This window comes from Coloeus monedula (genome assembly GCF_965178545.1).
Source record: "Coloeus monedula genome assembly, chromosome: 2".
Taxonomy (NCBI): domain Eukaryota; kingdom Metazoa; phylum Chordata; class Aves; order Passeriformes; family Corvidae; genus Coloeus; species Coloeus monedula.
Window position 1 is genome coordinate 42,898,748 of NC_138782.1, and position 13,823 is coordinate 42,912,570.

Consider the following 13,823-nt stretch of genomic DNA (forward strand, 5'->3'; position numbering starts at 1 on the left):
ACCAATCCATAGCAGCTCATTTCTCTCAGTGCCATCAACCCCACAGCATAATCCTAGCCCAGGAGACATTCCACGCCTTACCTGAAAGCTCCAGGCTGGCTGTTTCTGAGGAACAAAAGACAGGCTCACCACTAGCCTGCACATTCCAAATATATCTCAATTCCCTTTCTTCCCCACCAGTGGATCAAGCTCCCACACAGCTGGCTCCACCTGCTCCAAAATCCCCACCTGTGCCCACCCAAACTAGCATCACCTGCCTGCTCCACCTCAGAGCCCACAGAGGCCAGCCAGCAGTGAGGTGGGTGTGTGCCACCTGCGTCCCAGCTCTGTGGGCTGAGGCAGCCCAGTTTCTGCAGGGTCACAAGGCCTTTTGTAATGAACCACGAGCTCTCCAGCCTGCACACCAGCCCCTGCATAACTGGTATTGGATCTGAGATCACAAATATGAACAAACAGGCAGGTGTCATTCACAAGCTGCTGAATGTTCTGGTTTCCTTTCCATGTGTCCTGTCAGGTTTCTCTGGTTTTTTCCCCATTCAGCAAGTGAGTTTTTTCCAGGTTGCCTGTGTAGCTTTTCCTGTACTGACTGACATAACATGGGCCTTGGATGACACTGCAAAGAGAAGTCACTGAACAATATTCAGAGAACCTAAGTGCTGCAAACCAGACCCCAGACACTGCCAAGAGCAAGGACAAGAATGCCCGCTGTCCACGTGCACAAAGAGAGGAGAGAGAGAAGTGGGGTCACTGTACCATTAGAGCATGATGGAAATTAAGGCTAGTACAAGCTTTTTTTCCTCAAGCACTCATTATCCTGCTTCTGTTCTCACTAAGATGAGTTATAATAAGGAGGCAAAGGCAGAAAAGCTAATGGGAGGTTTAGCACTTTCTTTAATGTCTTAGTCCAAAAGTCAAGAGATCATTGACAAAATCTCCTGAAGAGGTGAGGTTCAGAGATGTCACTAATGCAGAGCAAAAGGGAGATATCTCACAGAACAAACTAGAAAACTGGGGAGCAATGTAAGTGGTATAACGCTGACTGGGACAAGGGCAAAGTCACAGTCAAAGACTAATAATACTTTCTGACAGATGATGGGAGGTCATAGCAAAAAATAGCTAAAGATGGGTGTGGACCACCACAACCATCAATCACTGATGTAACTCTAGATAATGAAAATGTGGTTTTCAAAGTTATCAAAATGATTAATTCCAGTGCAAATAGGGAAGCAGTATGCCATTGCATAGGCTCTTTTGCAAGCCCATGCTTTGTACCATGGACACTCCATCTCTCCCTTTCATCGAGCCAGACATGGACAGAGGGCCAGCAGGACAGGGAAAGCTACCAGAGAAGAAGAGAGGGGTTTTATAACCTATCAAAAGAGAGGCTGAGAAATTACTTTCTAACAACACATATCAGCTTAAAGACTACCAGGGGAGAAGAATCACTTAAACTGGGAATAGGTTTTGGCTCAAGATCAGATAGTCATAAGACTATTACAGGTAAATTTCAGCTGGCAATTAAAAGATACCTCCTAAGCAATGAGAAGCAAGGGGTCTGCAAAAGTCTGCCAATCAGCAGATAAATAAAAGCAACACCACTGGCCACAGGTAAAAGCCTCCCCAGAATCTCATCCATTGTTTTTAAGCTGAACACTGGTGCTTTCCCAAAAGGGCTTGGTGAAGAGATTTTCTATAATTAAGGAACTAGATTCAGGAAACCCCTTCCAACTCTCTGGTACAAGTCTAGTAATTTCATATCACAGATGAATTACTGGCATTGATGGAGTTACTGAAGCAATTAATTAGTTTACTAGCATCAAGAAACAACCTACTTTTGTAGTGCTGCAACAAGACTGGGAGAGGAGAGGGAAAAGCAAGAAAGAGCTTCAAGCTGCTTGCCCAGCAGGTACAGACAGTCATCCCTAGGAATCCTAGGGTCACATACCTGTGACACCATCTCAGGTGGTGCCTTGGGAGACAAGGCTCAGAGACATGTCAGGAGTGCAGCACCAGAAGTATATTATGGTAACTGTGCCATTCTGGAAAAAAAAAAAAAAAAAAAAAAAAAAGGGCATGGGGGAGGAGAGAAGCTTTGATTGGCTTGAAATTTGAATTGCAGTGAGCTGTGTGAGCATACCAGGAGTACGCAATATATGGCAGCCCCAGTGGACTGCTGTTCGCTCCACACTGACCAGCTGACATCCAACTCTAGGAAGCTATCACTGGGAATGGGCTTCAGTACCTCCCTGTTCCTATTGGCAGTGTAGATGGACTTGAGAAATGATAAACATAATAAACACAAGCCAGCATTTCAGCTAACAAAGACAGGAGTAAAACTAGCAGTGTCCACTTAGGAGAGCAGGGGCGAAGATGAACACAAAGGACAGAAGGACCAATTCTGTCAATGATAGAGCACTGGTAGCTCCAGGAGGAGATTCCTGAGAAGCCCTGTGCCTTCTCTGTTTACAAAAGCAACTGCTGTAGCCAGCCATATAATCTTGGGCTTTAAAGCCCACAGTGTCCAGATCCTCGATATCACATTGGTGTGTACAGTGGGAGAACCTGGCTTTGGATTGTTACCTTCTCAAAGAATTTTTGATATTGTCAAAAATAACTCTGTCTGTAAGGTGCTACTAGACATTATGAGAAATACCAGAACTTCACCATGCACCACTCAGACTGGCTCCCTCATTTTCTTTACCTCAGTTCCCAAAGGCACAGACATCCAGGAACAGCTAAAGCCAGGACCTCTAAAGAAGATATTATTTTCTGCACAGATATAAACCTCTGGAATGAGTCTCTATGTGGTTTAAAAAAAATTACATGTTTCTGATTCTGTCTTCTTTATTCCTGACTTCCAATATATTTGGGGGGTTAATTTTTTTTTACTTTTTATTTTTATTACATTTTATTTGTATTTACATGAGTGATGCAGTACCTTAAGGTGTATTATCTTTACTCATAAATTTAATTGACATCTATTGGGGAGAGTCAGGCTGGAGACAAGCACAGGAATACAAAATCTCACATTTTACTCCTGCTTGGAACTGAGTATTGACATGGCTTTTGGAGGCAGAGCAAGACATTTCTGCACAATTGGGATGAGGGTTTTACAAAGATTTTTTTACAGCCAGCACTTGTTGCCCAAAGGAAAATAAAGGTAAAAAGCATTTACCCACTGAGGTGGTAAACAGTATAGGTTTCCTCAGAGTTCTGAGCATTTGGACTTCTCCCAGCCTCACAGTCTGTAGCCCCAGTGTTTGGCTGGTGTGCAGCACAGTTGGGAGCAGTGAGGAGTCATGGTGGACCTAGTACAGGAAAAGAGCAGAGCCGCATTCACAGGTGGGGCTGTTTGAGATGTCTCACACCAGCCTTCCTCAGCATTTGGAAACATCACCTACATTGGTGCCTTGCTCTTGCCTCCACCAGCAGTGCCAGGGCTGCACCAGCCAGCAGCTGAGGAAGAAGCACAGCACAGCTGCCCTGAGCCCACGGGTGAGAAAAGCGGCTCCAGAAGGGTCACACAAAGTTCATTTTCAGGTATGAGTACACAGATATCAAAATGCTCCATCTGCCTTAAAGTGGCTTGCAAATTGCACTCACTGAAAGGTTTTGGCTTCTTTAATTTGAAAGTATGGGGCGGGGGAGGGGGGGGGGGGGAACATCCCACACCAAAAAAAGCCAACTAGGTAAGATCCATCTGATACCAGCATTAAGTAGGGCTGAGCCCCCTCACTTCACAGCCCAAAGGCTCTAGCTGGAGGCAGGTTAGTTAAGAGAGCCATAGCTCATTCTTATAATAAATAACTATTTTCATCCACATGGACGTGAGACCATTTCTTCAGTACAAGGTCTGCAAGAACCTGAGAAACTGCTGACCCCGGTGCTGGGCAGCAGCTGTGGGCTGTCCTCCATGCAAGACTCTGTGCGGGAAAGACACCATGCACAGAGACAGCTTCCAGCTCTAGGCCTGGCACCTCTCCTGCTTTATGGGTCCCTTTCACTGCACAGACTGCCCAGGGAGATGGTGGAGTCCCCATCCCTGGAGTATTTAAAAGACGTGTAGATGTGATACTTACGAGATGTGGGTTAATGGTTGGACTCAATCTTGAAGGTCATTTCCAAACTAAATGATTCTACAGCAGGTTGATCATCCTCTTCCCCTGACATGCCTGCTTTGAGGGCACACCTCTGGGGCAAGGGATAAAGCTGGCTCCCTCCCCAACATGAGCTGGGCTCCCCCACCATGTCAGCTCTCAGAAGTGGCATGTGCACACTCAGCTACACACAGAGCCACAGTAGTGCTGATCAGCTGATAACAGACTCCTGAAGTAGTTGAAAGTACCAGGCAGCAGCTTGGTATTTATTACTTGGTTATCAAGGTATAACACAGCAGCTGCCAGGCTTGCATCCAGCTCCAGCATTTACCCTAGAAACTGGTTGGTGTGGGAAAAGAGCTTTCACCTGGCACCAAATGCAGTGACCATCTCTGAATACCAGTCAGTCAAGGATTTATCAAAATGAGGCAAAACCAGAGATGGGGCGGGGGGAGCGGGAGAAAGCAGGGAGAGGTGGATGAGAACTTTTTGAACTTTCGCCCACAGACAGAAGCTGACATGTGGCAGGAACCATTTGTGAAACTGCTCAGTGGAAGGTCAGCATGCTGTAGGCTTGATATGGCTGATGTGCATTTGTTTCACCTTTCCCACTGCCCCCACAAACTGAAAATCAAGCATGGAGTTTTTCTTAAGAATCTTTACTTCTTTTTTTTAACTTAAATTATACGTCCGAAATACAAGTATAAAATGTAACAATGAAATAGGCTGCTAATTTCTACAAAATAGTCTAAATAATAATGCACTTACATCATTTACACAATTTACCTTCACAATAAAATAGGAGCACTTAGATCAATATTTACATATTGACAGAGGATGTAGCTGTGCAGCCATCCCACTTCTGGTGCTGTCTCCTGCTGGAGTACCTCTGGGAGACTGCTTCCTGCAGTCACATACAGATCCTTCTGCAGGGAAAACACCCTGCCAAAGCCTTTCTAGGTACAGGGACCTGCCCAAAGGGTACCAAACAGACCAAAACAGTGGCAAACATTTGCTTTTTTATCTTATAGCTGCCACCATAGCACATAAGCACACATCAGTGAGTTATTTAAGGAATTCCCTGATACAGAATTTTGCTTTGCTATATTAGGCACTTCATTATAAAAGTTATTTATATGGCTTATGCAAAAGAACTCACTTTCCTCAGGATATTTATTTGCCAGAGTCAGTGGGAGAAAGAGACGAGTCTAAGGGCACACTTTCAGCCAAGGTTTTAGGTTTGCCTGCATTAGGAATTTGGATCACATTACTTCATATCATTAATGAAGGAACTATTTTATAAAGACCTGTTCCTTCCAGCAAGTCAAGCAGTCAGTGTATTTTAAGTCTTAGTATAGCTGCACTTTTGTGCAAAATCCTTGACAGCTACAGATTTCGCTCTTCCAGTAAGTTAACTACTTACATCCATGCTGTTCAATGTGCCATTGTGTGACATATCCCACAAATGATTGTCTTAAAGTTCACTGTAGGTTGAGGTATTATTTACACATCTTCTACATGTTAAAAGATAAAGTTGTAACTTACCAAATAATAAATATAGGTCAGAGTACAAGATTGAAATAAATTAGAATGATTCCCCAGGTGTTGAATTCCTTCTCTTAAGGCCTGAACCAAAGATTCAAAAAAAAAAAAAAACCAAAAAAAAAAAAAAAAAAACCAACAAACCCAAAACAAAACACCAAGTGATGTATTTTCAATGGTTCAAAAAGGTTTTGGATAGGGCTCCTAATTAGACACTGTCTGTTTGAAAATGATACATTTAGCTAAGCTGATGGGTATTTGAAACCCGTATGATCAAACAGCAAATCTTACCTCTAAAAGAGTCTTTTGGGTAAAACTTTTTAGACCAAACATTAATACTGGTTTTATTGGGAAGAATATAGTTCTTCAAGATTGTCTCAACATTAATTCAGCAGCAAGGAAATAAGCGTACAGTTAAGAACACAACGTATTTGTGAAGCAAATACGTGTTAGTGCACATGATTTTCCAAAAACTTCACTCCCCAGCTACATTTGTGCATATTTCAGAATGCCTCTAACTAGATGGTTAATAAAAGTCTTCTCATGACTATAGCTAAATTTGCAATTTGAAAAAATTAACTGAAAAACAGTTAGGAGTAACTTACTCAAGAACAATACCAAATTTCTGGTCCAAATGTATCAGAACACTGAGAAACTTGGAATCCAAGTAAAAATCTTCAAACTTAGGTCTACCAAACTTCAAAAAAGAAAAAAATATTAAAAGCAGTGAATCTGCTCTCAGAATTGCACACTCACCAGGTTTGTAAACTCTACATGAAGTCAGTGATGCACCGTTCACTATAAGAGGTATAATGCGGATGCTCTATGCGGAGCAGTGCAGATGCTTTTTGTTCGCCATTTCCTTCGTCTCCTCTTTCTCTTCCTTGAGGATTAAGCATCTAAAGTAATTCAGTAGCTATAAGTGTCTTAGAGGAAGAGGCCTGGGTTTACATGGAAGGGGGGGTGACAGGTGTCCACGTGGATGCCAGCCTGGCATGTGCAGAGGTGTCGTACTGGCTGTCGGGCAGGTCCGTGGGCGCCGCGCCGTCGTACAGGGGCGAGGCGGAGGAGGCGGCCGTGACCGGGTGGGGCAGAGCGGAGTAGTGAGCTGGGGAGCCACGCAGGAACTGGGAGCTCAGGCCATTGGACATCCCACTCGGCTGGGACACTGGCGTGATGGTGCTGTTACTCACAGACCACAAGTTGGGGTACTGACTGCAAGAGGCAAAGCCATAAATAAACCAAGGTATTAGTGACTCTAATGTCTGCTGGCTCGGCTCACAACACAGCCCCCAAGCCAGGTCCATTTGCTGGAGATGGTGAAATTCTCTAGGCAGTTCCCAGCCACTGCGACACAGGAAGGAACCCCAGGCAGAATTTGTGTTCATGGCACCCCCACAAGTAAATCGAACTTCTGTATTTTCCACCAGATAGGGGGTTAGACAAAAGGGGCGGCAGAAATGCCTTCCTTGAGGTTCCACAGTTCCAGTTCTACTGGTTTTACCTTCTTAAGAACTCACTGATGAAATCGAAAGTCAGGGAACTTTGCAACTTCCTAAATACATATCCCAGGGATAAGACAGGGAAAAAAGCGCTAGAAAGACCTCTTGACTCAATCTGTGTTCAGGACTAAAGCTTATATTAAATCATACTGGGTAGTAGTACATAGCCTTATTAACAGTTAAGTATCAATGTGCATGGCTCAAATGCAAAAATGCATTCCACAAACAGAATGGTAGGTCTGAATTGCTGAGAAAGATGTCCAAATCTTGTCCCTCTGCACTTAATAGCAAATATTTTACCACCTTTTCTGTATCTCCTTGAATTTTCAAATTTAGCTCTAAGGGATTAACTGCAAGTTAAGTTTTTGCTAAAGGATCCGAAAGTTTAACTAAGATTGTAAGTACAAAGAGGGGAAAAGATTCTTTTTTATGATCACAAAGTATAAAGACTTTCACCACATGTACCATCTCATGCTATGCTAGTTAGCGTGGCAATGCTTAAGTAAAGAATTACTGCCCCAACCCTGTGCTCCTTCTCCACACTACAGTTCACTGCTCCATCACTAGTAGCAGAACAAGGATTTATGAAGATGGCTGGGAAAGCAGTCACCAGCTAAAATGAAAGGGATAAAAAAATAAACATTTTAAACACCATTATGCATAAGAGATGAAACTTAAGGAAGCATCCTCAAATTCAATCTATGTTTGTCTAAGCAATTTGCAATCCTTAATCTATCAAATATTGCTGTCACAAGTATCTACATTTCCAAAACATAAAAAAAAAAATTATCTTTCATCAATCTGTTTTCCTTGTGGACAGTCCTTCTCAGTGCCCCACAGAGTGCTGATAGTTCATACCAATGGCCAAAAGGTCTTCTAACATGCTGGTGACTCTTTACCTCCTTTTTCAGCCTTTTCTTCCTAGAAAGTACCAATACACAGATTTGAGGGCTCATGAGGGATGGACTCCTACCTGGAGCTGGCAGCTGTGCCAGTGCTGTGACTCATGGGCAGCATTGCTGTGTGTGTAGTAACTCCTAGAGAAGACCAGTTGTCATGGGACTGCAGCATGGATAGGCAGGCAGAGGAGTTGTCAGCATAGGCTGCTGAGAAAACACATAATCACTTACAAACACTAGAATCCAGCCAAATAACAATCTTGTATTTAAATGCAGTGCAGAGGTTTAAATCATCCTTCCCCACTACTGTCTTGGGGAAAAAAAAAAAAAAAGAGAGACAAAATTACACCCACACAGAAAAAACAAAGCCAGTAACCACTTGTGTCAAGCTCACACTTTCATTGGCATTGCCCTGATGTGCTGTTTTGCTCGACTCATAACTGCAAAATCTTATTTCTGTGAAGGGCCTATGACCAAAAGGCTGTCTGCAAACCAGCTGCTAATTCAGCACATGATATCTTATTCAGTCAGTGGGAAAAGGAGAGCTCTTTATTTACACTTTCCCAATCACCTGGGGACCTTCCAGGACACCTTTATCTCCATGACCTACCCTGGCAGTAACAGTCTGGCAAAGCTGGATAACAAGCATACCACTGGATCACACATCCCAGTTTTGAGCTGAGCATGCCACCATGGGCATGCTCATGAAATCTGTCTTGGGCACCAACAGGAGTGACTGGACTGCGGCTTAGACTACTCAGCTTGTGGCCCAAACTGGCTGGCTCACGAGGAAGCTATAAAGGCAACCCCAGCCACCCATAGTGAGAAGGAAGTTGCTATGGTAGCTAGCTAAGGGAAGGAGGTTCTTTGCTGAGGACCAGGGAACAAGAAAGAACACCAGAGAGGTTTTGTTCTTTTATTTTTTTTAAGTCACGAAAACAGAACTTGCACAAAATTTCCAGGATGCAAGGGAAGTTCACAGAAAGCTAGTTTTCCACTTCAAAATGAACTACAAAGCTACATACAAGATTGGGCAGGCTGCATCTAGAAGCCCATGTACTTCGTAATTCAAAATATTAAGTACTTTTTTAATGGGAACCTTCAATATCTATACAGCCTGAAAGCAAAAATCGTTAACCATTCTTCTTCACCAGAAGAAAGAAAAAATTTTATAAAACCAACCAGCCAAAAAAAACCCACTGCTAAAAATGCCCTTCTCACCCTTAAGGTACCTAGTGCCTGAGATACGAAGTCTTAAGATACTTGGCTACTTCTGAGCACACCTTCTAAAAGCTCTGCAGTTTACTCAGCTCTATATTGTTTCTGTCTATCCAACAGTGGCACGTTCACAGACAACAACCCTGATGCACAGACATTACCTACAGCCACAGGTAACAGACACTAACAAAATCAGACCCTCAGTTATAAAGACAGTGGAAACACGTGCTCATCTCAGTCCCCACCTTTTCCCAGAGCTGCAGCCTCAGACTTACTTGGCGAATTGTTCCTGTGTGTGTAGGGGCTGGCGTAGGGCGCAGGCCGGTGGTTCCTCAGCGATGAGTACCTCTCACAGCTGTGGGCAGGGGACAGCGACAGCGGGGCTCCAAACTGCGCGTGAGGATTGGCAGGTGGACACAGAGTTCCACTTCCAGGAATAAGCCAACTACCTACTGTGGGGAAGCAAGAGGTCTGTAAGAGGGGTGCACAGTGCAGCCAGGCAGAGAATCACAGCAACAAGACACACAACTGAATAGCGAGGAAATGCACACTCAGGAAAGGAAACTGAGTTTCGACATAGCTGGAAAATCTGGATCTTTACAACTTTCCTAAATGCTCTTATGAAGGAAAATTAGAAAACGTCTTGTGTCAAGGTAGCTTGTTTTTTAAATTTCCATTTAATTACAACAACAGTAAGGAAACATGGAAATTGTTAAACCCTCCCATACGTAGGTAGTGTGTGCTCAGTAATTGTCAGCATAATATTCAGTTTTAAATTGCTCTTTGGGGGTCTCAATCTACAGCTAAGCACTGAGGTTTCTCAGACTGCTAAGAACTCCTCTTAAAAATTAAGTATTTTCCCTGAAACAAAATAATTCCTACTGCAAATCAACTCCCCCATCCTTTATAGACCGCAGTCACTTTGTTATCAATAATCTGTTAAAACAGAAATCATTAAAACACTAATGCTTTTCAACCATCTGAAAGAACTTTTTTAAGCAAATGCCCATAATTTTCTTAGAGTACTTAATATGTAAGTACTGTCTCAATAATTTTTATGAAATAAACTTTTGTCTCCATGTCCATATGAACATGTCCGTGTATAAAAAGGCAGATGTCTTTTTGGACATGAAGGCAACTCTGCAAGATTCTATTAAATTATTTTCAATGCAATAAGTCTTAACCACACACAGACATTATAGTGTTTATACAATCATAAACATGCATGAACCACAGTCACAAAGGCTGGTAACATTCCTCTCTCTGTGAGCTAACAAGCCTGCCATCAAGCACTGGTTTCGAAGCTTTGCTTAACTTAACAGAGAGTAGATGGAAGAAATCAAAGTTATGCTCATGGTGCACAATGAAAGGAAACATACACTGTGAATACCCAGACTGCTGGTTGTCCCCCACTTCCTCCATCATGTCTTTGTGATCACTTCTACAAAAGAAACAGTGCTGTATGAGTTAAGAATATGTCTTCACAAGTCTATCTTTAAAATCCACATTTTAGAATTAAGTTAAGAGCTCTCACCTTTCTTTTGCATCAAGAAATGCCTTTGCAAACGGATTGTATTTAATTTTTAAAGCTGTGATCTAAAAACAACAACAAATATCTTTATTCACATGTATCACCATTCATTATCACACTGATACTAGGATTTGAATTAGGACTATCCACTGAAGTTAATAAAATCACAAATTTTTGAAGAAATAAAAGTAGGCCCATAATAGCAACTGATGGGCATGAATTATACAGCTCCGTAAGGTCTGAAGTATTATCAAAGGACTAGGAGTTAGTCTCTCTGCCAAATCTTAAAAGGCTGAATTGCCTGAGTTCATTGATCATCTAAGGAAACACCTAAGAAAGGTAGTAAACTAAATAGTTATAAAAATCTTCACATTTCAAGCCAGAGGAGATTGGACATCAAAGAAATCTCAGAAAATTTGGTAATTACAACTTCATTCAACACAGACATGCATTTGGGCTAACAGAAAAAGGGCCACTCCAAAAATGGTGCATTCAGTACTCCACCATTTCACCGTGTAGCTGAAAATGACAACTGTATTTTTTACCACAGTTGTTTGCCCCCACAGAAGCTTTTAAAAATTACTCCCCTAGAAGGAATCTGAAGTACATATTGAGACAAACAGTGACCAGAACTTTGTTCGATCCTTCATTCATAGGGCTTAGACACACATGAATTTCATCTTTCATATTTAGCTTCAAAAAAAAAAAATAAAATCACAGGAAGAACTGAAAAACGCGAAAGGAGATCCATTATTTTGCTCTTTAACATGCACATTTTGCTACTTGAAACCTCCTGGTAATGGCATCTTCTCTTCCCCGCTGTGCATACCTCTTCATTCTGGTAGGCTGTCACAGCTATAAACTGGGTTTCTGGGAAGGAATGGCTGGTGATCATCCGCTGCGGGCCACCCACTCGCACTATGTGAATCCGTGGCTCATACTTGTGCAGGGAGTTCAACATGATCTGTGAACAAACAGAGCAGGTGAGCAGTGACAGAGCAGTGGCAGATGCTGGCAGGCACAAAGGTTTTAGAGTATTCATCTTTCCATCAGAAGTGAAAAAGGCAGTAATGATGAATAAAGCCTAAAACTGAAGCTGTGAGAGAAGGAAAGACACACTGAGGCCAGACACCACAACTTTTTGCACAGTTATCCCTGTTACTTGACAAGGCACTCGCAGAGTCACAAATGCATCAGTAAGTCAGACAGAAAGATTCATCTACCACACCACTGACATTAGCAGATATTCAGACCAGAAAGAGACTTGCAAAAAAGAGAAGGTGATAAAACATCAAGGCACCCATCCTCGGTGGAAAGCAGAGCTCTCCTGAAGAAATTAATTTGGATGAATTTGGGGGGCGGGGGGGGAAGAGGAGACGAAGTGCGACCCATACCAATACGTTTGGTAAGAAAAGTATGAAAACGAGCATTAAGGAGAGAGCGAGCCCGCAGGGCCGGGCCGGGCGGGCCGGGACGCGCTGACCGGCAGGTCCCGGTGTTTACCTGCCCGCCGCCGTTGAGCTTGTTGGTGAGTTTGACTTTGCTGAAGGAGACGGGCGCCTTCATCCAGTGGGCGCCGAAGTTGGGCGAGTCGGGGTGGATGTAGACGCAGCTGGGCGCCTGCGGCTCCGGCTTCCCGCCCGGCACCCACTCCCCGTTCACGTACTTCCAGCGGTGCCCGTCGGCCGCCACGAAGTCCAGCAGGAAGGAGTACATGGCGTTGGGGTCCAGCCCCGACACGCTCACCTTCAGCACCGGGAACATCCTCCTGCGGGGCGACACGGAGGCGCGAGGCACGGCGGCGGGCAGCCCGCGACCCCCGGCCCCAGGCGGAACCGGGGCGGAAGGCAGCGGGGGTCGCGGGGCCGCTCCCTACCTGCCGTTCTTGGTGACGATCATCTCGTTGGTGAGCTCCTTGAAGCGCAGCCACAGGTCGCTGTCCTCCAGCGCGACGCGCAGCTCCCTCTCCGTGGGGTCCCCCTTCTCGCTGCCCGCCTGCAGCTCGCTCTCCACGGCGCTCAGCAGGTGGTCCACGCGGTACTGCGGGGGCTTGCCCGCGCCCTCCGCGCCGGGGGAGCTCATCCTGGCCCCGCGCCCGCCCGCGGGGCAGCTCCCGAGCACGGCAGCGACGGGAACGAACCGGGCCCGGACCACCTCCCCTCACCCTCAGCGGGCCGGGCCGCTGTTATAGCCCGCCATAAACGCCCCCCCGGTGACATCACCGCGCCGGCGGGGGGGCCCCGCTGATTGGCGGGCGGCGCCTTTGATCGGCGCGGGCGGCGCTGCCCATTGGCCGCCCGCGGCCATATCAGAACGGTGCCCGCGGGAGCCTGTGATGTTAATTGCAGCCCGCGGGATTAAACGCGGCTATTTTATGTAAATCTGCCCCCAAATGTTTGCACCTCTATCAAAGCCGCCGGGGCCGGGGCTCCGGCAGCCGCGGAGGAAATGGCCCATCTCGGCAACAGCCTCACAACCGGCCAGGGCGGCACCCTCCCGCCGCAGCGAGACCCCCGGTCCGCTTCTAGGCGGGCAGTCCTGGACGGGAGGCGCTCCCGCCGCGGATTCATATTTAGGGGGAAAAAACGGGAAGTCCTCTTCTCCAAGCGGCCGCAAGCGGACAGCAGCACCCCGCCCCGCACGCCCCTTCCCCCCACGCCTGCCCCTGCCCCGTTGTCAGAAACTTCTGCTGCAGGGAAGGGTGCAGCTGGCAGAGACAAACCTTGCGGGAAAAATCAGCCAAAGAGCTGAATCCGCATTGTACAGCGGCTGACCACAAACCTGGCACAGTACGGGCTCTCCCTGTCACGGGCTCCCTGGCTTTTAGCGAGCCCAAGCGCCCACCCGTGAGAAGAGTGTCGGAGTTTGCCTCACAGCACCAGCACGGGCAGTGCCGTCGCAGCCGAGATGCTCGACGGCGATGGTTTCGAGCCATCCCACCTAAATAATTTTTTAAAAATCTAAAAATCAGATCGGTACCTACCCGCCATCCCACCTAAATAAAAACAAACTTCTGAAAACCAGATCGATAGTT

The 13,823-nt window shown here is 45.4% G+C and overlaps 1 protein-coding gene across 4 annotated transcripts; it reads right to left on the reverse strand.

Moving 5' to 3' along the window:
- Positions 1-6,586: 6,586 nt before the first annotated feature.
- TBXT (T-box transcription factor T) lies at positions 6,587-12,871 on the reverse strand (the record flags this gene model as incomplete). Of its 4 annotated transcripts, none has more annotated exons than XM_082277281.1 (8): positions 6,587-6,854; positions 8,115-8,244; positions 9,534-9,707; positions 10,638-10,699; positions 10,793-10,854; positions 11,619-11,753; positions 12,293-12,557; positions 12,666-12,871. In XM_082277281.1, 8 exons carry the CDS (start codon positions 12,869-12,871, stop codon positions 6,587-6,589), a joined length of 1,302 nt encoding a protein of 433 aa, XP_082133407.1. The 4 variants fall into 4 exon arrangements, with proteins under 4 accessions (XP_082133407.1, XP_082133406.1, XP_082133405.1 ...); XM_082277280.1 differs by having other exon boundaries at positions 9,534-9,710; XM_082277279.1 differs by having other exon boundaries at positions 8,115-8,247; positions 9,534-9,710.
- Between the last annotated feature and the right edge of the window lie 952 nt (positions 12,872-13,823).